General features: G+C 44.9%; 1 protein-coding gene across 1 annotated transcript in view; it reads right to left on the minus strand.

Moving 5' to 3' along the window:
• The window catches only part of LOC146796142 (SCO-spondin-like), a 1,481,201-nt gene that overhangs the window by 5,318 nt on the left and 1,449,306 nt on the right, over window positions 1-26,577 (minus strand). The window contains exons 113-116 of the mRNA XM_085631266.1: window positions 15,533-15,628; window positions 5,327-5,387; window positions 4,265-4,395; window positions 3,624-3,774 (exon numbers count right to left, since the gene is read on the minus strand). Of these exons, the coding sequence (XP_085487392.1) occupies window positions 3,624-3,774; window positions 4,265-4,395; window positions 5,327-5,387; window positions 15,533-15,628 (439 nt within the window). The remainder of the gene's footprint in view (window positions 1-3,623; window positions 3,775-4,264; window positions 4,396-5,326; window positions 5,388-15,532; window positions 15,629-26,577) is intronic.

The following is a 26,577-nucleotide window of genomic DNA, read 5'->3' on the forward strand; positions in this document are numbered from 1 at the left end:
GCTTGAGCTCCAGAGACAGGATCTTTTATTGCTGTTTTCCTTCCAGGTTTGGACAATGTGGGCTAGAACTATGCCTGAAAATCTGTGACTGTAAACTGCCTTGTGGAGTCATCAGTCCAGCTGCCTTGTGACCAAGGAGCAGTGCAACACATTTGTGTCCTAATTTTGATGGAGAAGATTAATCTCTGTTGAGGGTAATTCACTGGCAAAGGGCTGCTGCCATGATACACTGCAAGAGAAGGATGCCTAGAAAAGGACAGCCCCATAGTATAATAATGACAACAAAATAAAATAATCAATTCTAGGGATTGGGAGGCCTTGTGAAAGCAGCATTGTTGTATGGAGTCCTCCATTAGGAGCAAAATGCTGAAAACCCTGTGGAAATATGTGCACCAGAGACACTGAAAGAAGGCTTCACTTGTTTCATGCACCTCAACTGCAACAGCAGGTGCCTGGGAATACCAGAGGCATCTGCCATGTCCCAAAAAATCCCATAGAGAATTACGTATTTCCCCTGGAGAGCCCCTGTGATTGAGGGTACCTCCAGAGGACCTCAAACTCAGCCATACTATTTCCCCTTTTTTGAAGTGGAGGCTCGACAAAGTATCCTTCCACCTGAGGAGACCCCCAGTTTAGGGTCAATGGCTGAGTGATGGGGGCTTTCTAGGCCCACAAACAGATGTCTTGCATACTTCCTGCGTACTTGCCTGTCAGACCGAGCAGCCTTTGGTGTGGTCTTCCTTTAAACTTTTTCCTTCACCTCCTATGTTTGTTGAAATTAGCTTTTATGGGCCTTAGGACTGTGCAGTTTACAACTGCTAACCAGAGCTAAAGTGCTTGTGCACACTCCACTCACCATGGTAACATTGGCTTACACCACATTGAAACATTTCATTTACTTAGAAGCCCCTAATAAAGTGGTGCTTCATGCACCCAGGGCTGGTAAATTAAATGCTAATAGTGTGCCAGCCACGTAAGTAGCCATTTAAAACATGTCAGTGGCCTGCTATTGCTGCCTCTGTGCAGGTTTAAACTGCCAATTCGACTTGGCAAAATAAACTTCTTTCAAGGCCTAATCCTTTTTTTTTTTAGCATAAGACGTCCCTAAGATAGGCTCTTACCAGCCTATAGGGCAGGATGCAGTGTATTTAAAAAGTTGGACATGTACTTTTTAAGTTTTAAATGTTCTGGTAGTGGAAAGCTCTTACATTAATTTTTTTACTACGGCAAGGCCTACCTCTCCCATAGGATAACATTTGTTTACCCCATTACATTTAATGAGTGCTATCTTTTGATTGAGAACAGGCAGTTCCCAATCTAGTTTTAGAAAGTTGCCATTTTCTTGTACTATTTGGGGCCTGCAGCTTGTCTCCTGGGTCTCATGAGTGTGAATAAAGTGGCAGTTGGCCATTGTGTATTCCTTCCAGACAGTGAGAGCAAGCATGAGTAGGTTTTGGCAGGATGGGCCATCATGCAGGGTGGGGGGACAGAGCTGTGCCCTGCCCCACTAACATTTCAAAGAGACTGCCTCCAGCACACTCACAAATAACTTGATACCAGCCTTTTATTACTCTAGACCTCTTGGAAACTGGACTGTGGAAAGGGGAACATTTCAAGAACCAGATGTGGAAAGGACAATAAGTTTCCCCCACTTCAAAGTATGGAACCCAACCAATTCTTCAGTTAACCCCTAGATCTGTGGGGAACACTCAGAAAGTCTGCCTTGTATTTCAGAGAACCGCCCTGCTGCTTGAGGAATGCTTTGCACTTCATAGGACTGCCCTGCTGCAACCAGAGGACTGCCCTGCTACTTGAAGCCTACCTTGTACCTTCAGAGGACTGCCTGCCACATAAGGCTGTCCTTGCGGTTTGAACCCAAGACTACCAGAGTGACTTTAAGGGCTAGTTGACTCACCTCCTGTTCTGAGATACAGGAACACAACAAGCTCCAACAACCTTGAACCTGCACTTTGACCCTGCCTAAAGTGAATCCTGCCCTAAGAGTGGTGCCCACCCGGTCCTGGTCCCTGGGAACTGCTGCTAAAGGTGCCCAAGCAGGCAAAATCCAAAACTTGAGACTTGAAAACATGTCCATTAAAAAGTGGTCTATGAACTGACAGGAGATTGAGGCCTACTGCTTACCACCCAAGGTGCATTGCCAGGTGGCCTGACTTTGGGGTAGCTCCCCTATGTTCTTCTCAGAAGCAGCAAATCCTATTCAGCTACTTTGCTTTGGAAGAGTATTCTGCTTCTGCAGCCCTCATCAGATACAGCCTGCAGCTTTGTCCTTCAGGAGATTTCCGACTTCCCAAAAAATGGCAAAGTCCAAACATAGAAATCTTCACTGCAGTTATGTCTAATGGCTCACTAACAAAAATGCCCCCTCGTCAAAGACTGTTGGCTGCCTTGCCCCGCTGAACTTTATCTTTTCAGAATTTCTTTTCCAAAATGTCTTCTATGTCGAAAGGTAAGCCGAGACCAGTCCCAATACATTTTTATATCCGAACAACTCTCCATGGCAGTCAGCCATAGTTTTTGACTTTGTCTTGGTCTCGCGCAACTAGATGCCCACGATTGGAACTTTGATCTTTTAGGCACTATTTTTCACTAAACCTTTTACATTTTTTAACTCCGTTTCTACTGATTGAATTTAATTTATTATGTTGTCAAATTATTTATTAAAATGTTCTCTATTTTTCAAAATTGGTGAATGATTTTTCTTGAGTTGTGTCCTCACTTTATTATTATTTGTGTGCTGCATAAATATCTTGCCTAGAGGAATTTGGGGTCTGTTTTAAGAGCCCTTTGTTGTGTCAAGTTTTGGGGAGTGTTTTTCTTTTTGTATTCTCAAGCTTTGGAAGGTTGTTTAGCAAACTGGTATGAAATATATTTTATATTCAAATGCCTGTTGCTTTTCTGCCAGAGTATTCACCACTGTTGTGACGGAGTAACCCGTACGCCAAGCATGGACATCAATTCACCGAAATGCCAGGGGTAGCGCAAGTGACACTGCACGTCCTTTGACCTCTACTTTCACTCACACACACATGCTTACACATAGACACAAATTCACACGTATTTTCTCCCCCACTCATCCACAAGCATGCACACAACATACATTTTAAAGTATTTTTTACGTACATCAGCTGCCATGGTAGGGCATATTCCAGCTTATTGTACTCCATTCTTATTACACGATTAGTGAATAATATATTTTATTAATTTACTATAAGTGCAATAAAAAATTTACAGAAAATAAAGAGTGGAGCCCCAGCTGCCCCTCACAGCAAATGGTCTATTTTAAATGCAGGCCCGAAATTGCCTTCAGACAATGAACAGCCCCTTAGTAAATGTAGCACTGGCTGTTTGAAGCTGCCAGTCCACCTTTTACTGTGGACAGCGACACAGCCCCCCTTTTAAAAGAGGACAGGGATTCCCCTGCAGACAAGTGCAGGGAGGGAAATTTGAAATTCTGCTAGTTTTTATGAAGAGAAAAAAAAACTGTTTTCCCTTGGATTGTATAGTGGTGATTTGGTTTCTGTTTCCAGCTGTCTCTATCACCAAGAAACCACTTTTGACATTAGTGTGCTCCCCTAAGCTACACAACATTGACAAGGACTTACCTTGGCAGCTGCTGCACTCACAGCTGTGGATCACTGGCAACACCACAGGTTCCACCTCACCGTCTTCGCACTGCAGGGTAAGAATCTGGACAGGACTCACTGGGTCTAGCCGGTAACTACAGCAGTCACAGAGGGTCTGAAGGTATGGCTCCTGCGGGAAGGCAAGGCCACGGTGTAAATGATAGCTTTAGGATAGCTTTCCTTCCTTTCTGGAACATGCAGCACTCACAGTTCTCTCAGCAATTCTCTTTGTCTTAGTATAATCGTTAGGTCATGCTCTGTTTTATGCTCTGCCAAAGAATATGTCTGATACCAGAAAATGTAGTGCGGTGGGTACCACCTAGAAACATGCATCTGATCGCCAGTTTAAGCCATATTTATGTAGTCTCACAGAACAACGTGTGATCCGTTAGACAAGCTGTGCTGGGGGAATTTCATATAAGAGCATGTATATTCATACAGACAAATTGTGTTTGGGGAACCTCCCAGCAGCATATTTTAATGTGCAGATCATGGTCTGTTTGGCAAAACTCCAAGAATAAATATACAATTCACAAGACAACCTGTATGAAGGCTTTCAGAAAAAACATATATTAATCACTTGATTATATGTTGAAATTCCCAGGTTCGTTTATGCTCACCTCTGGAATGACATTGGTGCGAGAGAGACATCTTCCACTGCAGTAGCTCACCTCCACCCCGTCAAGATGGCAGCCGCCCTTGGTGATGTTCCTGACCTCAGTGAAGCGCTGGCATACAGCTGATGGCTCCTCTGTGGGCACAAAATACAAGAGCACAAGACACAGTCAACATAATACTTCAAAAATATTCTCATGTTAATTGGTCATTTGTAACCCTATTCCACCACCCGTTTACCTCTGCAAGATCTGCTATTATCAGGGTGAAAGACACTCAATTAGGGCAATTCAGAACAAATCAGAACAACTGTGACCGAACCTCAGAAGACTCTTACATCATGGCAGCATACTAGGAACCCAGCAACTGTAAAATGTTATCCAACGCTAATTGCTGAATGAACCATCCTTGGTAGGGACACAACTGAATGCTCTTTCATCTCTTACACAGTGGTTCAGCAGGATACCATGAAAATTAATGTCTCCACACAAAAACTGCATAGCAGGGTCTTAAGTCTGTTTTCTGCCTTGTAGAGAGGAGGCCAAAAGTAACAACCACAAGGAGATTTTGCAAAACATATGGGTACAATTAAACTTGAGTGACGCAAAATATCTGTTTAGTAAGTGGTTGAACACCTCTAAATAATGAACCCCCCACCCACCTCAATGAAGCCCTCCAAATTAGTTGCCAGTCGATCAGAATTTACAAAGTCAACCCCATTAAATTACAGCTTCGTATTTTCTATAAAGGTGAGATGTTAAATTCTAAGATCTGGAGAGTCGTGCTCGAGTCTGTGCTCATTTCAAGTGGTGAACAACATCCTATGAACTGACATTGATTTTTCATATGCTAGTTGCAGAAATCCTGTTTTGGTGTCAGGAACATAGAAAGGAGCACTACTGGTTCAAAACTAAGATTAGTGCTTCTACATGAGGAACAAATATGATGTTTGCTTTGGCCAGGCAGAAGATGCAGCGTGGAGGAACAACAAATTCTTGCCACATGGAAAACAAACATATGTTTACCTAAAAACAGTTTTGTACCTTAAATAAGAAGAAACACTTTACCTAGAAATTCCTTCCTGCACACCGGACAACAGCTGCCAGTCTCCTGCACCTTCACTTCACCCTAGGAGTGAAACACAACAAAATAATGATATATCTCAGTTATACAATTTTGTGCAAAATATATCAGATCTAGAAAATTGGGGACAGGAGCCTAGTTACCATGACAGATGTTGAACCAATGCTTGCTAGTCCACCTGGACATCAGGCAATTGTACTACTAGTATATTTCCCCATTGACGAGTTTTTCTTATTTAACAAGCTAAACCAGGATCCAGAGAATAATTTGTGCCAGTGATTGGTGGTGGGCACCGGCACCAGATTTTGAGAACCAGGACTGTTGTGGGACTTTGACCCACAGCAAAGTATAAAAAGGAAGGAAACCGATAAAAGAGGAGCAAAAGCAAGGTAGGAAAACAGTGACAAGCGGAGAACACAGAGATGACAAAACTTGTAAAGAATGAAGAAACAGGAAGTACCAAAGTATCTAAAAAAATACTGGGCCAGTGTATCTCAAAAAGTGGTAAGCAAGAAGTGTGGTGTGAGGGGAGTCAATAAAACTAAATAAATAAATAAAACTTCTTATCTTGCACTCTCCACATCGCTGACTTGGTGATGCAGCGAGTGCAAGGTAAGGGGGTTTATTTATGTTTAATTTCATTTTAGCGGCTTCCCCTACACCCCTCCTGCCTTACCGCTCTTACCTGTGCCGGCTGCCAGTGGTATTTTTTGTGAATTCTGGTCACGCCGTAAAAAGATGTGGGGAGGCCACATGTTAGGATGGAGATAGACAGAGGGAGAAGGCTGCTCCACCTTTGGGATCTTTGGGGTAAGAGGCCAAGCCGCTGCAAGTGTGCAATGCCACACAACAGCACTTTTAAAAAGAGAGGGGGCTGTTTCCTAAGTGCGTTTTAAAATACTGTTTTCCTGGACCCATCACCAGAGTTGCCTTCTGTATGAGGTATACATTGGATGTGAGAGATAATAACTGCTTTATAGAGTGCCCTGTCTGCTATAGGGCAGGGAGGCAAGTGCTGGGAAAGCAGTTCTTGCCTTGATTTGAACATGTGCAAATAGATGTTTGTGTGTGTGTCCGCACAAGTGTTTGTGTATGCGCATGTTTGCCTTTGGTGGGATATGCCTCACTGGGACATGTGTACACTCTCATTTATCACATGCTCTTAGAAAAGTAACCATCTGCAAGAGATCACACTCCTCTTCCACTGATTTCTATAAGTGCTGATCATTTCTTTAAATAGATAGTTCTTAGATGGAGTGCCATGCATATGTTCATAAGGGTTGCCTCACAGGTGGGGCTTGAATTTAAGAGCTCATAGGTGATACCTCATAAGAAAACTCTGAGATTGGCAGGGAAGGATTTCCTGTTAACCTGCAGGGATGTTGTGTTGGAGGCCATCAGCCTATAAATACAGAACCTCTGGCAATGTGTGGCAGACAACGAGGATCATGCATTTGGATAGACTTCGTGAGTCTTTGCTATTCACATATTTTCCTCACAGACTTCCTAGAAGCTTTGTGTCTTTCCTGGGGCTTTCTTTCAAGTCTCACTCCAGTGCTGTGCACCTCTCCATGCTACTTTTAGGCTTTAATTTAAAGATTTGTAGGTGAGTTAGGTATAATTGTTATAGCTTCATGATATGATATATATCTAATATAATCCGTGATTTTTCGGTTTTGGTTTTGTTTTTCAGCTTCTAACCAGACCAAATTCTCATCCCCTTTTCGAACCGAAATGACTCAATTTCAGTTTTACAACCTCAGCTTATTTATCCTTGGAGGAGGACCCAGAAAGGGAGCTGCAGCCTCATCCATGCTTCTTGCGTGGAATGTTGAGTGTGCTGCCATTGGCTAAGCGAGGGGCCCCACAAGTGTTATGGTTAAGGTCATTCTATTGCGCCTGGCATTACTCTTCCTCAGAGTAAAACATTTTACGTGGAGGAGAGCGGAGAGCAGCGCAGAACGGAGCAGAGCGAGTGACCAGCGGCAGCAAACCGGCAGCATCACGCGGGCGGAAGAACGAGCACCGAGCACCGAGCACTGTGCGCCAAACACCAAACACCAAGCAGCGGGAGACACGGGAGACGCAGGAGACGCGAGACGGATGGGACGGATGGGACGTGAGTAATCTTCATCGGGACCAGTAAAACTGCCGGGGAACTCGAAACCGCTGATCGCCCCTCCCCGCCCCTCTCTGCAGTCCTCTCCCGGCTCGGTTCTCTCCCGGCTCGGTTTGGTTTGATTGGGGCCTGATTCCGGAGGGTCACCTGTTCTACTTTGCGGATTGCTGTTTGGAGGGTAAAAAGCCCGAAAGAAAAAAAAAAAGCTCTTGCTGGTTAATTTACAAGTGGCAAACCAGGAAAAGACTCTCGCTGGTCTCCCGTTGGAAAGACCCCGGGGGTTTATGACACTACCTGTGATTGTGATTGTTCTGGGCACGAGAGTTCGTACCTTACTTAAACAGTCGCACCAGGCGTACGCCCCAGGTATCTGGAGGAACCTAGTGCGCTTTGGAGCGCCCAATCTGCTCTATGAGCTGTGACCGGGTTTGTTGGTCCATTATCTTTGGGAAAGGGGGAGGAGCCCGAGTCCAATGGAAAAAGTCTGTTGTTTTTTTTGGCAGAAGCTGTGACTCTTCTAAAACGCCAAGGTTTGGGCGAAAGGAGAAAAGCAAAGGTGAACCTTTTCCGGGCACTAGCTCATCTCATCTTCGGCAACAGTGTAGTCAGCCACCACTGTACTTTTGCAGCAGCGGCACTATCTACAGTTTATCGTGGTTTCACAATAAACTTCACAATAAACTCATAATAAGCTTAAGGCTTCTACCAATACGACAAGCTCCGTGCGATAAAAAGTGAAATTCTATACCTCAACTAAGTGGAGAGTACCATGAGGTCTGGCAGTGTTCGAGATAGCGCTATACTTACAAAAGATACAAAAGATACAAAAAAACGGAGGCGGAGAAACATGATGAAGGAAGAGGAAAGATCTGCCTTACAACCAGAACTAGAGCAAGCAATCATGAATAACTGCTCTGCAATAGAGCCACCAGCTGCTGGAAACGCCTCTGGACAACTACAAAATTTGGAAAATAAAAAACAACAAAAAAGCAGCTTTCTCATCAACCTAAGATTTTTACAACATTCTTAAAAAATCCAGGGGATACGCTATTCTCAAACATAACAAATGTCATTGGCCTTCAATCACCTCTTCAACCTGTACAACTAAGTCAATTACCACCAGTTATTGAAGATCTGAAATCAACACAGGAGAGGAAAAGCCCTGACACAAAAAGAAGTACAAACACACTATTTAACAGTCCCCGGCAAATAACATCAACCTCTCAAAACGGCAAATCACGGATTGGCTGCACAACAATGGGAAGTGCTTCAATTAGAAACATTGAGCAAGTCAAAGCTCAAGTTCATAAACAAGAAGAGACAATTGAGAAAACTATGACGATTAAAGGTGGTCAAGATAATAATCATGATGTATCAGTAACAGGTCTCAGTTCAAATGATGACTGGAGATCTATAAACATCGAAAATAATCTTGAAGACTATGACACAACTAACAAATCTTTGTTTATTAACCAACCAAGTCAATTAGGTCAATTAAATCGAACATGTTCTGGGGAAAAATCATTTTCCAAAGGAGCTGATTATTCCCAAAAAAGGAATGACGGGGCACAGTGTGTCAAAGATCTAAAAACACTACCACCCACCCTTCTCTCAAATAATGTTCTATCAAATCATCAAACGGAGCCTAGAAAAGGTGGGGGGGGGAAACAAAGGATCTAACTATAATAGAAAATGTTACAAATGTCTCAGACGTCATAGAGATCTCCTCACGCTTGGGATCAGAAGATTGGAACGACGTAATGGCAGCTTACGACCAAGACTCAATCAGTAATGGGCCGAATACGGCAAACATGGGTACTGCGATCGATCTAACAGACGATCTAGAGATGGGAGAGGAAAAGAAAAAGGAATACCAAAAGGATACGACATCCCCAGTCCGTATGGTCAATTCATCAAAAAATAATAGCCAGGGGATGGCATGGGACAGTCTGCTAAATACAATACAACTTCTTGTAAAAACACTTCACTACCAATCAGATAAGATGGACGCTCAGTTGACTCTTCTAGACACTCTGGCTGTGTTTGTGGTTGCTATCGATGGGAAATTGGGAGCACTAACGACTCTGCTACAAAATAAACAGGCCCTAACCCACAACAGGGACGCAGGATGTGGATGCAGCCCTATTATCGACAAACTGGCTACTTTACCATCAAAGTTGTCTGATCTATGCATACAACTAAAAAATCCGTTGCAAAGTAATACCAACTACTTACGCTCTAGACAAACGGACGTAGAACTAGATAAGCACTCCCTTGAAACTTGCACTTCAATCTCAATCGACAAAACAAAAAACATAGGCTTAACATCGATCGGGAAAAATGTTTCTCGGGGGAGACGAACATTTCGATTAACAAGAAATTTAACAAAGTAATAAAAGATACGGGAGAATCAATAGATCTATGTCCTGTAGCTCAAATAGATGACAAGGTTGTGAAGCAACCTAATGCTAAACAAAGGAGGGCAAAACAACGTAAAGGTAGAAACCAAAAATTAATCGTGGCTCAAGAAGGCTTCAGGCGTCTCTTTGGGTCAACGACCCAATTTAATGAACAAGAACCCAATTCTGTGGATAAGGTCAGTAAAAAAGAAGTAATAGAGTCTGACAAAACTACATCACTAAATGCTTCACCCAGAGTCTCTTGCATACCGTCATTATCACCAGCGAATGGCAGTAAAATTAAGGAGGGAGAAAATATCCAGACAGTAAAGCAGAATACCACGGATCTACCAATTATGGCTACCAAAATGACTTCCTTAAAAACACATGGAATTAACCATACGGTAAAAAATGTCTTGATACTACAACAGGCATCACAGAATGGAGACCTTAAAGAAACAAATGACAAAAGGATCGCTCCCTATTAGACAAACATCACAATCCATTGACATAAGTTCAACGAATAGAAATAACATTATAAAACTAAAAAGGGAAGAAGAAACTGGAAATGGGAATGCAAAATCAACTACTGCAGAGGAAATCCGCAACCTTGGAGGGCGGAAAGCTGTCCTTCCCATACCAGAGCAAGCACCACTGACCGTAACACAAGGACATGAATTCGTACAAAGTCACTATAACGAACACAATAACGAACCTAGTTACACGGACACATTGAAAGATACATCAAAAGATTCATCAAATATTGTCTGGTTTACCCCAGAGTACATCTCAAAAGGCAAGCATGATATCTTGAATAGAGGTAACATCTTACGACTGTTAGCTCATATTCCATCTTTAACAGGTATCACAACTCAGGACCTGGATTCTATTCAATTTCAATTGGAAGCTGGCACGAAGGTCGAAAAAACAAAAGCAACATGGACAACACCCTTAGTTGCACAAAAAATCTTGGCAGAAACTAAGACCTTTAAAGATTGGGGAATAACAACTGCCCCATTTACAAAACCAAAATATCCTGATCTATTAATTCCGGTGGTCGGAGTAAGAGAACTGCACTCCGCTAACGGGAAGGTACAAACTGTACTTAGAGGCGCTAAAGGGATGGAAGGAGTAAGTAGTGCTGAAGATCTTAGGGTTACGGGTTGTACCCTTGCCGGCACTTCACCTAGCTTTATCGACCTAAGATGGATTTCAAGAACAATAAACAATCAGCTAAACTGACAAATGGGAATCCAAAAGGAAATAAAAAGGCAAAACCAATTAAAAATATGCTCATGGAACATTAATGGTCTTGCTTCCAAAATGATTGATTTGGATTTTGTTAACTATTTACAGTCCTTTGACATTATATCCCTAGAAGAAACATGGCAACTAGAACCTCCACATCTGCATGGATTTCTTCGCTTTTTTACCAGTGCAGTGAAAACAGCAAAATTTGGTCACCTACAAGGGGGGTTAGTGTCTTATGTCTCGGTTGCAAGTGGCTATGATGTTAAGGACTTAGGCCTTTCTTCCCCAGATTTAAATGCAATAAACTTGTCTTCCTCAACTCAAAGCAAGAAAGGTCTCGAGCTAATACTGATAAACGCTTATATCCATCCGAAAAGGAAAGGAAAAGCCACAAAGGATCTATACAAATGCCTTGATGACATCATAACTGACACTTCAACAACTGATATTATGATTACCGGGGATTTTAATCTCAACCTGATGGGAATCTCATCGAGTGACGTGAGCCGCAACTTAAACATAGCCTGGAATATTCCACATCAAGAGGCTACACTAACATCCTCACAATCCAAGCTTGGAGAGGCGGTCTTAGAGACCCTTGAGCATTATAATCTCAGAGCACTGAATGGGAGACTCAGTGGAGACACTCCGCCAGCGTGTACATTCTACTCTACAAGAGTAAGTAAAATTTTGGATTATACCTTTATGTCACTATCTCTATTTCGCCTCATTTCTTCATTTAAAATAGGGGAAAAAGCTGACAGCGATCACTGTCCCCAAGAAATTATATTTAATATCATGAAACCAAAACTCGAACAATCGTTGGTACCAAACGAGTCAATTTATACCATCAATTACAAAAGGATGAAGTATTCGGCAGTAATGGATGGAGATATAGAAGCAAGAGCAAAGCAACACTTTGAGGAGCGAACCGGGGCAAGCGAGGTTCAGAAATGGGAAAGCTTTACATCCAACATGGCAGGTTACACCACAACCCTGAAACCCCAATACACAAAGAAGGCTAGCAACATGCTCCTTCTCACAAAAGATCATAGAACTAAAATAAAGAGCAAAAAAAAAGACATCGCACGAACAATACGCCAACTTAGACACCTACCAAACGACATAGTAAGACATTCCCATCGCTAGAACTAAAATCATCTTTAAAAAAAAACAAAAGGGAAGCAAATAGATCAATTGAGGAAAACCTGTGGGCAAAATTACATTCTGATATCAAGCTGAACGACGGGGCAAAATTTTGGAAAACAATTAACTCCTTTATGAATCCTGGGCACGAAGGAGTCTCTTCAAACATCAGTGAACAAACATGGGTTCACTATCTCAAAGACCATTTTTCACAACATAATACTAATAACTCGATGACAGCTGCTGATGACAACAAATTATTTTCCTTGAGTGATATTAGATACAACCAGACAGCACGAAGCGTCGATATAGGTTCAATGAAATTTCGAAAACTAATTGAGTGCCAAATTAAAAAAGGGAAGCGGGACGGGGCGCCAGGCCCGAATGGCATTCCCCCTATTTTGTACAAATTGAACGAAAAGGAATGGGATGGAGCCCTTCTACCTCTGTTTTTGGAAATCAAACATTTAAATGTTTTACCTGCCTCCTGGAAGGGTTCAATCATCTCCCCAATATTTAAGGCAGGGGACAAAACTCTTCCAAATAATTATAGACTGGTTGCCCTCATGGATAACGAAGCAAAATATTTTGCTGAAATCCTTTTGGAGGAACTGCAGGCCTGGGCTTCAGAATATTCTCTAATCCCGGCTAATCAGACCGGATTTGCCAAAACTGTCGGGACATCAACAAACATTTTGGCTATGGGTCTGTTAATTGATAAGGCAAAAACATTTAAAATGCCAATCAATTTGTGCTTTATAGACTATAAGGCAGCCTTTGATCATATTAATCGTAATCTTTTATGGGCCAAACTACAGAAGTGGGGGATACCAAAGCCTCTATTAGATCTGTTGATTAATTTACATAGTGACACATGGGTACAGGTTAAGCTGGGTGACTGCTCTCATCTGTCGAGACGCATCACAACAAATAATGGTCTAAAACAAGGATGCGTCTTGGCCCCTACACTATTTAACCTGTTCCTAGGAGACCTCACTCGGTTGCTCAATAACTGCAATTCTCATGCACCAAAACTAGGAGGCCAAATACTGTCCTCATTACTATACGCAGACGATTTGGTTTTAATTAGCCACACGAAAATAGGGATGCAAAATCTTATTGATGCTACAAAAAGATATTCTGATGAAAACCAATTGTCAATTAATTTGAACAAAACAAAAACGATGTCAATCAACAAAAAAAGAAAGTCATCGAACAGTTGGTTTTGGAATAAAAATCGTATAGAGGATACAAACATGTATAAATATCTAGGGGTCATAATTGACAGTGGTGGCCAGTTTATCCTACAAAAATAAAGTATCAGAGGAAAAGGCATTGCCATAGGAGTCTCACTAAAAAAATTAAATGGAAAATTAACTAGTCCATCTCTTTTCCCCATAATACAAGTTATTCGCTCAAAACTCTTGCCTACTATTACTTATGGCAGTGAAGCACAACGAGGAAGAGATGCAGGAATTCTGGATAAAACTGTGGCATCAGTATATAAGATCATTTTTGGTCTACCTAAATACACATCCCCGGCCCAAAGGAGATTAGAGTTTGGAGGTCACAAACAGGTGCTTGCAAGACAGGGCGCATACATAATTACGTGGGATAAAATCAGGAAGGCAAAACAAGGGTCTCTTAATAGCCTTTTATGGTCAGAATTACAGCAGAATCAAGTATCCCAGGCTGCTAACTATCTGGCCAAAAGACTGGCGACCCTAGGCTTAAAGGAGTTATGGAATACTTCCACCAATCATTCAACTATTAAAAGACTGGTAAAGAAAACAACAAAACACCTATCATGGATAGAAGATAAGGAGTCAGTTGCCAGGAGATCACATGGGTGGTTTGTCTTAAACTCCTATTCAAATCAAGGTCTACAGAGTTATTTCAATTTGAGCTACTCAAGATTTTTAAAGCTGAAGTTCCTAAAACTCAGAATGGGCCTGATCCCTTGTAGATGCCATCTTCCACACTGGCAGAGGGACAAAGGGGATGCCCTATGTCGGCTATGCGGTAAGGCAATTGAGGACATGCCACACCTCTTATGCTCCTGTGAAAAACTGTTAGAAGTAAGGAAACGTTTGCTTAAATGTTTGTTTAACCAACGAGGAATACGCACCCGAAGGAATGCCGTGCTTGCCTGTTTTTCCCCTGACGATTTGCGGCTAAACTGCAACTTGGTGAAATTTATGAAAGAGGTGGAGATAAGGATGCAGAAACCTGTTTTTTAACTTATCTTGGAGTCACTTGATAGTATGAACTGTACACAATTACATAGTTTTTATTGTAAAACTTATCAAAGTGACGGAAATGATATAATGAAAGTCTTAATCTGGAAGATTTTATTATTTTAGACTGCATTTAAGTATTTGTTGGGAAACGTAGAGAATGTATTTGTTTTATCTTCTGTTTTATTTTTATAATGTGGCATTGCAATGGTTTTTATTAACTGAGCAAATAAAATTTACTTACTTACTTACTTACTATTGCGCCCACATCTACCACTAAGCCATATTATTCATATTATCCAAAATATGGAAACAGGAGGTACATCAGAAGAGAGCAATCCACTGGACGTCATTTACAGTTGGACAGTAGTAGGTTACAGGATATCGGAGAAAAATTGGCACATGTCCAATCCACCCAACATTCGGTTCCCCTGCCACAAGAAGCCAATGTGTTGTCGATGAAGAATGGAGGCACGCCTTATACAGTGTGGCGTTTCCAACACTATGTTTCTCGTATTTTTTTTTACTGTTTGCGATCACACATGCTTAGGACATGCCAATGAACTCTAATCACAGCACAGTGGTCGTGGTTCCATGTAGGAAAACCGATAATCCCGAGGTCTCTATTCTAGAATTTTACAGGAATCCATGGAACATGAATGTATGGGATTTAGAATACACATATACCTTGAAAAATAAGTGTTATTTCAGCAGTCGCTGGCAGACAGTAAGGAAATGATCACAGCAATATGGGCTTTGAGATATGGGCCACATTCAAGAGTTTCAGGTATGCCCATCATTTGAGAATACGAGGGAAACTAATAATAAAAAATGGGATTAAAAAACGTAATTTTATAGGCAGATACTAAAGAATGAACCCAGATGTCCTAGGAAATTCCTCTTCAAAGGTCCGTGTTGTTTTGATGCAAATGAACGAAACCTGTAACCTCTGGCATGGGAAACGTGGGAATGCCCCCCCCTTTCTTCCAGTTTCCCCTTTTCTTATTTCTCTGCTATTTGTAGGCACCTCTTCCATACCTCAATGCAGTGCAGTTGTGGACATCCTGCTGAGCAGACACGGACACCATTCAAGCAGTGGCATGTTTCACATCCCTCTTTCCATTCCATGCCAGGCTAGAGGAATTAACAGGAGAAACATTATTAAGGAATTACATGTCTGCAGATATTAAATAATGGCTTCTAGTGTGACTGCTAACCTTAGCATAAAGGAAAAAAATACAAATTAAAAATACAGTTTTCCCTTAACATCGTGGTTTGATATTTGCTTATGTTATGGTTTATAAGTTCTCACACTCCAGACAATGTGTTGTAGTGCCTTGAGACGCTATTGGTGTGAGGCGGGAGGATCTTTTCTTTAGGTCTTATGGTGGTCAGCGGGTACTGGGCAGTATATATAGTGGGTAGTTTTATTCACCACTGGTGTCACAGGGACACATATGCGACTGCACTTCACCCAGCTAACCAATGTACTCCCTTTACCTCACTTTAACCGGCTAACAAATGTACTCCCTTTACTGCACTTCAACCGGCTAACCAATGTACTCTCTTTACTGAACTTTGACCAGCTAACCAATGTACTCCCTTTACCTCACTGCAACCGGTTAACCAATGTACTCCCTTTAATTTACAGCACTTCAACTGGCTAACCAATGTACTCCCTTTACTACACTTTGACAGGCTAACCAATGTACTCCCTTTACTGCACTTCAACAAGCTAACCAATGTACTGGCTTTACTGCACCTTGACCAGCTAACCAATGTACTCCCTCTACTGCACTTTGACCGGTTAACCAATGTACTTCCTCTACTGCACTTCGACCGGCAAACTTATGTACTCCCTTTACTGCACTTCAACCGGCTAACAAATTTACTCCCTTTACTGCACTTCAACCGGCTAACCAATGTACTCCCTTTACTGCACTTTGACCGGCTAACCAATGTACTCCCTTTACTGCACTTCGACCGGCTAATCAATGTACTCCCTTTACTGCACTTTAACCGGCTAACCAATGTACTCCCTTTACTGCACTTCGACCGGCTAACCAATGTACTCCCTCTACTGCACTTTGACTGGCTAACCAATGTACTCCCTTTACTGCACTTCAACTGGCTAACCAATGTACTCCCTTTACTGCACTTCGACCGGCTAACCAATGTACTCCCTTTACTGCACCTCGACCGGCTAACCAATGCACTTCCTTTCCTGCACTTCAACTAGTTAACCAATGTACTCCCTTTACTGCACTTCGACCGGCTAACCAATGTACTCCCTTTACTGCACTTCAGCTGGCTAACCAATATACTACCTTTACTGCACTTCGACCGGCAAACTTATGTACTCCATTTACTGCACTTCAACCTGCTAACCAATCTACTCCCTTTATGCACTGCGACCGGCTAACCAATGCACTCCCTTTACTGCACTTCGACTGGCTAACCAATGTACTCCCTTACTGCACTTCAACCGGCTAACCAATGTACTCCCTTTACTGCATTTCAACCGGCTAACCAATGTACTCCTTTTACTGCACTTCAACCGGCTAACCAGTGTACTTCCTTTACTGCACTTCGACTGGCTAACCAATGTACTCCCTTTACTGCACTCCGACTGGCCAACCAATGTACTCCCTTTGCTGCACTTGAATCGGCTAACCAATGTACTCCCTTTACTGCACTTCAACCGACTAACCAATGTATTCCCTTTACTGCACTTCAACCGGCTAACCAATGCACTCTCTTTACTACACTACGACCGTCTAACCAATGTGCTCCCTTTACTGCACTTCAAACGGCTAACCAATGTACTCACTTTACTGCACTTCGACTGTCTAACCATGTGCTCACTTTCCTGCACTTGACTATCCAGGGTCGCAAGACTGAGAAATCAATCCTTACTTTACCAAGCTGTACGGTATTCTATAATGAATTGTCAATATTAGGCTCTGGTCCAACGCTCTGGGTGTCAGACTTATCAGCGCACGCCGGCCGATACTAGCGACACTAGGACTGCGCGAAGAACTACACTTCCCGATGGGCAGCGTGGGAGGTGCGATGCGTAATGCGCGCCACGCCCCACCACAAGACGTCAAAAGGCGAAAGGTCATTGCACACGGAGCCGATAATTCTTCGACCAGGGAGACGAGACGAGGAGACGCCGAGAGACGAAGGTTCGGACGAGCTCATCACCCAGGTAGCGGCCCGTGAAATCCGGAGGTTCGTCGTGACCGAGGTAGGAGTACTGTGGCAGTATTTCCATCGGGGCTCGACCCATCCTAGTCGGAGACAAGCTCTCCGAGCCATAGAGAAATCACAGACCCGCCCCTCTGTTGGCGAGACCGGCTGGTCTCATGCAGGGGAGCGACCAAGTATAAGGAGAGTGAATAGACTTAAGGGGGCAAGCCTCGCTGGTCAAGACAGGCAGAGAGCGAGCCCGAACATTACTCTGAGACAACGAGACCTAGTGCAATCGTCCGACAAATCGGAGGCATAGGAAAGCATAACCTCACAGACCTCAGTTCCCAGGCAGACACTAGCAGTGAGCGTTCGCACCCAGCGGTGGCCTGGTTTACACTTTTGATTTCTTCTGCTTATATTCCTAGACATATGTGCGAGTCAGGAGAGAGGGGTGGTTACAAAGCCGAAGGCATGGAATGAGCTGGGCAGTCACAAGTGGGTATTACTCCACAAAGTTATATATGGTGTCTGTGTGTCTGTATGTTGATCCTTGTCATTCTCCCCACGTGTGCCTTTCCTTGTCGTTTATATTAGTGCCTGCAAACGAAAAGACCACGACCTGTAGCTCTCCCCCATATGTCCGGCAATACCTTATTTTCCTTTTCAGGTGAGGGCAAGCTCACGTGTACCATCGTGCTAAAGTAACGCGGGTGTTTTCCATTGAGAGAAACTGGAAACAAAACGTCTTATGCTGTGTTCTGTTGTCTCTTTTGCCTTCACAGATCTCCCTCCCTGCAGTCCCCACCCTTTCCTTCCCCCGCTCGATCACCCCAAAAGTCCACGGTTTCAATAGCCGGACTTGGGGTCATCCAGAGGTGGGCCCCCATAGAGCATCAACACAGCCCCGGGGACATCGGAACGAGGAACCTGACAGAATTATCGGCCCAAGAATTCTCTTATCCCCCTGGTTGTGTTGAAAGCTGGTCATGACTACTTTAGACGACGTGATGGCTACGTTAGCACAGATGCAGGTAGACTTAGCCGCCTCACGCCAGGAAACAGCGTCGATGCAGGTGGACTTAGCCGCCTCACGACAGGAAAATGCGTCATTGCACTCACGTGTCGATTACATGCAAAGGAACCCGTTTAGCATGGGTAGCCCGTCTTACCCTACGTCCTTAGTGGTAGAAGTGCCGGCGGCTATTCCCCTGGCTCCCCCAGAGAGGTTCCATGGTGACCAGAAAAAGGTTCAGGTGTTTATAACACAGATATTGCTCCACTTCACTTGCAAACCGAAGGTGTTTGTCACCAATCAAGCCAGGGTCGCGTTTCTCATATCGTATTTGGGGGGCGAAGCTGCCCAATGGGCGGTCCCTATAGTAAGGAACGACGACCATCTGCTGTACGATTGGGACGCCTTTCGCATGGCCTTCGAGAAAACATTTGATCGACGAGCCGAGACGTTCTCGGCGGATAAGGATATAATGGAGCTGAAGCAAGGCTCTCTTGATTTGGTGAGCTACCTGAACAACTTTCGAAGACTGGTGGCCGAGACCGATTGGCCGGAAGCCAAACAGTTGGTCGTCTTTTACCATGGCCTCACAGATGAGTTGAAGGACGTCCTGGCCCAAATCGAGCCACAACCTAGTACTTGTGCGGCCCTTATCGAGTTGACGCTGCGGTTGGACCATCGCTTGAGAGAGCGGAAAGGCGCGCATACCCGCAAAGACAGGGGTACCCCATGGAGTGATCGGACTGGACCACCGGAGAAACCTCCTTCTAAACCCGAACCTATGGAGATCGGAGCAGTGAGGGCCTCATTAACCGTGAGCGAAAGAGATCATAGGCGCAAACAGGGATTGTGCCTCTATTGTGGCAAGAAAGGCCACTTCATCAGAGAATGCCCCGTGAAACCGGCATTTGGACGGCCACGGATAGGCCAGGCGGCAGTCGCAACCACGGAAAAAGGGGAGGAAAACTGTCGTACCTGAAATCGGAAGGAGGGAAGGTTTCAGGGAAACATACCATCCCTTCAGTGGATTTTTTTTCCTTTCGGGAAAAAGAACATTTCTTTATAAACATGCAGATAGACATCAATAACGTGCTCCTCCCGGTCAGAGCCATGGTTGATTCCGGAGCCACAGGCTGTTTTATGGATATGCAGGAGGCCAAACGACTAGGCGTACAGCTCCGCCTAAAAGCCTCCCCTGAACTGGTCTACGCTGTGGACGGAAAAGAGCTGGATTCCGGACCCATACGACATCACACAGCGGAGTACGAACTCTGGTATGAGGGGGAGCATCGCGAATGGATTTCGTTCAACGTCATCCACGCCCCGCAGTACGGGATCATCCTCGGACTCCCGTGGCTACAGCAACATGAACCCAGGATTCACTGGGCCTCGAAGACCCTCCAGCTGAGGTCGGCATTTTGTCAAGCCCATTGTAATCGCGAACCAGTGCAGCCGGCGGCGGTGCTCGCCGTTGTCCATGGGATAGCCACGGCGGCAGAAAAGGAGACCAAGTTACCCGACTGCTACCTTGCCTTCCAAGAAGTCTTCAGCGACAGTAAGGCAGAAGAACTCCCTCCACATAGGGAATTTGACTGTCGGATCGATCTGGTACCCGGGGCGGTGATACCCTGTGGGCGAATATATGCTCTAACCATCCCAGAAAACCTGCACCTACGAGCATACCTTGATAAGTATCTGGAACTCGGCTTTATTCGTCCGTCCAGATCACCTGCGGCATCACCACTCTTTTTCATACCCAAGGCCAATGGGGAGTTGAGATGTTGTATCGACTTTCGAGCGATCAACGCTATCACGGTGAAGAACCGATACCCCCTCCCGTTGATCCCGGTTCTTTTGGAGCAGGTGAGAGCTGCAACGATATACACCAAATTGGACCTGAAAGGAGCTTATCACCTCGTGCGTATGCGCGACGGGGATGAATGGAAGACGGCATTCAAAACGCGGTATGGGCTGTTTGAGTACCTCGTAATGCCCTTTGGGCTCTGTAACGCCCCGGCCGCCTTTCAATTTTTTCTCAACGAGGTGTTGCGTGATTTTCTGGACGTCTTCGTGGTCGTATACATTGACGACATCCTCGTGTATTCCCTCACAGAAGACGAACACATAACGCATGTGCAAAAAGTGCTACACGCCTTGTTCACAAACCACCTATACTGCAAACTCACAAAGTGTGAGTTTCATGTGACCACCGTGGAATTCCTCGGGGTGATGCTGACCCCTTCAGGACAAGTGATGGCCGAGAGGAAGGTGAAGGCAGTGACGGACTGGCCCCGTCCCCAGAACGTGAAAGATATCCAAAGCCTACTCGGGTTCGCAAACTTCTACCGGCGATTTATACAACATTTCTCCAACACGGTCGCCCCTCTGACCAAATTGACCCGAGTGAAGGTTCCCTTTGTTTGGACGACGGAAACCCAAGGGGCCTTTGATCAACTGAAACATGCCTTTAGTTCCGCTCCTATTCTAGTACATGCTAAACCGGAGTTGCCATTTTTTGTAGAAGCAGACGCTTCGGACATCGCGGTAGGAGCGGTCTTGTCACAGAGACAGGAGAACACCGGATATCTACACCCCATCGCCTTTATGTCCAGAAAACTAAACCCCGCAGAGCTGAATTACACGATAGCCGAAAAAGAGCTCCTAGCAATCAAGGATGCCTTCCAGGAATGGAGGCATTGGCTGATGGGGGCCGTACATCAGATTACCGTGTATACCGACCACCGCAATCTGCAGTTTTTGCGAGCGGCTCGACACCTTACACCGCGTCAGTTACGCTGGACGCTGTTTTTCGCGGAGTATAACTTCATCGTCACATTCCGCCCGGGAGTCAACAATCGGAAGGCCGACGCCCTCACACGACAGGAAAACACTTCACAGAAAGAACCCGTGAAGGAGGCATCGATCATAGAACCTAGTCGAGTGGTAGGTCTCGTGGCCACAGACGACTTCCTGAACAGCGTGCGGAGAGGAATCCGCCACACCACTTGGAGAACCTGGTTAAGGTTCCACCCTGAATGGAGACTCCATCAAGGCCTCCCAGTAAAAGGGAAGCAGCTGCTTATACCCACAGGAGCATTGAGGAAGATGGTCTTCGAATGGTGTCACAACTCCCCCTGTGCCGGACATACCGGGCGCACCAAGACCCTAGAAAAGGTGCTTCGACAGTTCTGGTGGCCTTCGGTTCGTCCCGACCTTCAGCAATGGGTGCAAAACTGTTCCATCTGCGCCCAAATGAAAGCAGACCGCCAACCCGTACAGGGTTTGTTACATCCTCTGCCCACACCAGAACGACCGTGGGAACGAATTTCAGTTGATTTCATAGTGGGACTTCCTAACGATCATGGAATGACCGCCATCATGGTGGTGGTCGACTATTACACCAAGATGGGGCACTTTGTTGCCTGCAAACAGGCTCCCACAGCGGGGCAAACGGCCATACTCCTGCTAACGCACATCGTTAGGCTTCATGGACTTCCACAGGTCATAGTATCGGACAGAGGGGCCCAATTCACCTCGGGATTTTGGAAAACGTGGTGTTCCAAACTCCAGGTCACCTCTTCCTTGTCAACAAGCTTCCACCCACAGACAGATGGCCAAACTGAGAGACTCAATCAGACACTCAAGCAATACCTCCGTTGTTACGTGAGCTCAGCTACAGAGGAATGGGTGGAATGGTTATGGGCAGCGGAGGTAGCGTATAACAGTGCCATGCATGCATCCACGAAGTTCACTCCGTTCTTTAGCACTTATGGGTTCCATCCCAGGTTTACTCCCCTACTTCTGCCCAACACTGACACTCGACGCCCTGAACTGCACAACAGGCTGAAGCTTATGCGTAGGGTGCTTGCGGTAGCCAGAGGAAATCTGTTGAAGGCAAAGGAACAGTACAAGAAACAGGCGGATAAACATCGGAGACCAGGGCCAGTGTATAGTCGGGGAGATTGGGTGTGGGTTTCAACACGTAACATTCGTTTTAAAAGGTATAGCGTGTTCAACCCCAAATACATAGGCCCGTATAGAGTGCTGGGGCACGTAAACCCGGTGGCTGTGAAGGTTCGCTTACCATCGCACTTTCGGATACACCCCGTGTTCCATGTTTCCCTTCTGAAACGCGCTCCACAACCCCCGTCTAGCCGTCCATCGTCGATCCAGGTAATGCAGGAACAGGAGTACGAAGTCAGGGCCATCCGGGACGCAAAGACAGTGCGAGGCAGGTTGTGGTACTTGATCGCTTGGAAAGGGTACGGTCCAGAAGATGACTCATGGGAACCTGCCACAGCGGTCCATGCACCCAGACTGGTCGCTCGGTTCCATAGGATGCACCCAGACAAGCCTAGCGGCCGGCGGTGATCCTCGGAAGAGGGATGTGCTGTCAGACTTATCAGCGCACGCCGGCCGATACTAGCGACACTAGGACTGCGCGAAGAACTACACTTCCCGATGGGCAGCGCGGGAGGTGCGATGCGTAATGCGCGCCACGCCCCACCACAAGACGTCAAAAGGCGAAAGGTCATTGCACACGGAGCCGATAATTCTTCGACCAGGGAGACGAGACGAGGAGACGCCGAGAGACGAAGGTTCGGACGAGCTCATCACCCAGGTAGCGGCCCGTGAAATCCGGAGGTTCGTCGTGACCGAGGTAGGAGTACTGTGGCAGTATTTCCATCGGGGCTCGACCCATCCTAGTCGGAGACAAGCTCTCCGAGCCATAGAGAAATCACAGACCCGCCCCTCTGTTGGCGAGACCGGCTGGTCTCATGCAGGGGAGCGACCAAGTATAAGGAGAGTGAATAGACTTAAGGGGGCAAGCCTCGCTGGTCAAGACAGGCAGAGAGCGAGCCCGAACATTACTCTGAGACAACGAGACCTAGTGCAATCGTCCGACAAATCGGAGGCATAGGAAAGCATACCCTCACAGACCTCAGTTCCCAGGCAGACACTAGCAGTGAGCGTTCGCACCCAGCGGTGGCCTGGTTTACACTTTTGATTTCTTCTGCTTATATTCCTAGACATATGTGCGAGTCAGGAGAGAGGGGTGGTTACAAAGCCGAAGGCATGGAATGAGCTGGGCAGTCACAAGTGGGTATTACTCCACAAAGTTATATATGGTGTCTGTGTGTCTGTATGTTGATCCTTGTCATTCTCCCCACGTGTGCCTTTCCTTGTCGTTTATATTAGTGCCTGCAAACGAAAAGACCACGACCTGTAGCTCTCCCCCATATGTCCGGCAATACCTTATTTTCCTTTTCAGGTGAGGGCAAGCTCACGTGTACCATCGTGCTAAAGTAACGCGGGTGTTTTCCATTGAGAGAAACTGGAAACAAAACGTCTTATGCTGTGTTCTGTTGTCTCTTTTGCCTTCACAGATCTCCCTCCCTGCAGTCCCCACCCTTTCCTTCCCCCGCTCGATCACCCCAAAAGTCCGCGGTTTCAATAGCCGGACTTGGGGTCATCCAGAGGTGGGCCCCCATAGAGCATCAACACAGCCCCGGGGACATCGGAACGAGGAACCTGACACTGGGTTCCTCAAACAGGTTTGGAAACCTCTGGAGGACGTCCAGTGATCATGTAATTCAATAAGTCTAAAGAAGGTCCAGTCTGATATGTTACAAAAGGGGTTTGATGTCTAGTGGAGTGACAGTAATTTAACGTGTTACTCTAAGAACTTTCTGACATTAGATTTAGTTTATTCCTTGATTTTGGTACCAAAGCAGATAGCTCATTGGTTTGGATCCTGCAGTGGAACATTTGCCAGAAATCCTAAAATCAGTGACACAAAATCCATTACCTAAAGCGGGCTCTGAACCTCCAACTCCCAAAAACAGTACAGGTTTTAGAGACCTAAAGAAACCATCTCCAAGTCAACAGTTTTTGTGTCCACTTCAGTTGCCCACTTGCCCAAAAGTCCAGAGTGGTCTGTAACCATATATGTGCTAGAACAATTTTGTTGACAGTATTTGGGGCTCCTACCTTTTGTCACAGGTAAATGTTAGAGAGAAAACTACCTATTTCAATGGTCTTCAATGGCAATGGTCTTCAATCGCACCATATTTTATAACTTGGCTGTGCTAAAATAAGTTATGTTCACTTTGGTGTCCCTGGGCCCTGGGGTGTAAATGGACCTACACATTCACAAGCAGGAACTGACGAGCTGGTAGATAGGCTAAGGATTCAACTACACATCAAAACAATACATCCAGAAATGTGAGGGATATATAATCCGGGTGACACGTTGGAGTCAATGGGACACTACTCAAACTCTTATGGCCAAGAGGAAAGCTCCATACTTCTACCAATGTACAAATTAAGCATCCTGTAAAGTCAGTAATGGTATAGGGTAAGCCAGGATAATGCAGAATCATCGCGAAGGTGTGATCAATAAGAAGGCTTTGAACATAGAAAGGGTGAAGCTTCTTATCCTCAATGAAGGAGCCAGACGTTCTTCATACTGAACAGTACAACTTGCTCCTCTTCCGAGTCAGGTCACAGCAGGAAGGTTTCAACAGCCAAGTAGAACAGCAATTCACAAAATGCCGTTACTGGTCAGTGTCTTCCTGTGGTGCTGCAGTACAGACTCCCCTTGCTTCCTTCAGAAAATGCAACTGCTTCTTCAAACGTACCAGAGATTCTCATAGATCAATCCCCCTACTCTGTTCCCTGCCTCAATAGTTTTTCAATTTATAAATGTCCCAAAACACTGTTGCGGTCGGGGTGGGGTTTGGGCCAAAGATTTGACGCATGTTATGGCTGAGCTATCACAATACCCTTGAAGGGAAGGGGATGGTCTCATCCAGACCAACACAGGACCTCCTTAATTCATAATTATAGCATGATCTAATCCGAAGACTTACCAGAAAGTTGATTGGGCAATAAATTGCAAGGATCCATAATTCAAAACGAAGTAAACTTAAAAGAATAAAGACCGAAATGTCCAAAGTTCTCATTATTTAAAAAAGCACTTGCTCGCTCAAGTAATTAGAGAAATATGCCTTTAAAAATGTGTGAAACATATCTTGAAAACTTTTTAATTTAAGCGATCGGGCAAACCATTTGCACAAAAATCTAAGAAAACTTTTGTGAGTCTAGAGGAGGGTCAGGAAAACTTCTAAATATAAAAGAGCTATGACCTTGATGGATGAACTTGCAAGTGCATCCAGGAGAAGAATATGCCAGGGTTTGCTTGGGTGATAGAAGCAATCTACATATTTAGACTTGTTTATGGAACTCAGTCACTTAAAGTGATGGTCAATCCACAAAGTCTCTTGAGGTCACTGTGAACAATTATGAAGAACCCACAAAAGCTCCCGGCAGGCAAAGATGTGTCTCTGTGTCCAAGGCAGGGTGAAGGCTCATTGCATAGAGTGGATATCTCTCCAATGTCTTTGTGCCAAATCTCATAGTGTTCCAACTTCTTCAGCAGATGCAAACTGCATACTATGGAAGATCGATCTGGCCAGCCTTGCTTAGTGCTTGCAATAGCTTATGGTGAAGAGCTTTTCTGGATTTGATTTTTACCCGAGTTAAAAAGTGGAAAATGCAGTAGCTGACAATGGTGCGCCATCCATCAGATCTGTCAGGAGCTTCAGGCAGGTCGTGTTCTATGATACGAAAGATTATGCTTAGTTCTCTCGCAGGTTTGTTTTGTACTTGGAGATCATAGCACCAATGGGAAGGGCATCCCAAAGAAATCAAGTTATCGCAGATTGGTTATCTTATGACACTGTCCCAGCAGAGAGCTTTGGAAGTGAATTGTTAGCTTTCATCTTCTTCTGTACTAAGATAGGAAGGCTTCTCAGCAGCCGGACTATAGACTTTGAAGAGACCCTCTCTGCAGTTCTTCTGACTGTATGTGTTC

This window comes from Triturus cristatus, chromosome 10 (assembly GCF_964204655.1).
Source record: "Triturus cristatus chromosome 10, aTriCri1.1, whole genome shotgun sequence".
Classification (NCBI taxonomy): Eukaryota; Metazoa; Chordata; class Amphibia; order Caudata; family Salamandridae; genus Triturus; species Triturus cristatus.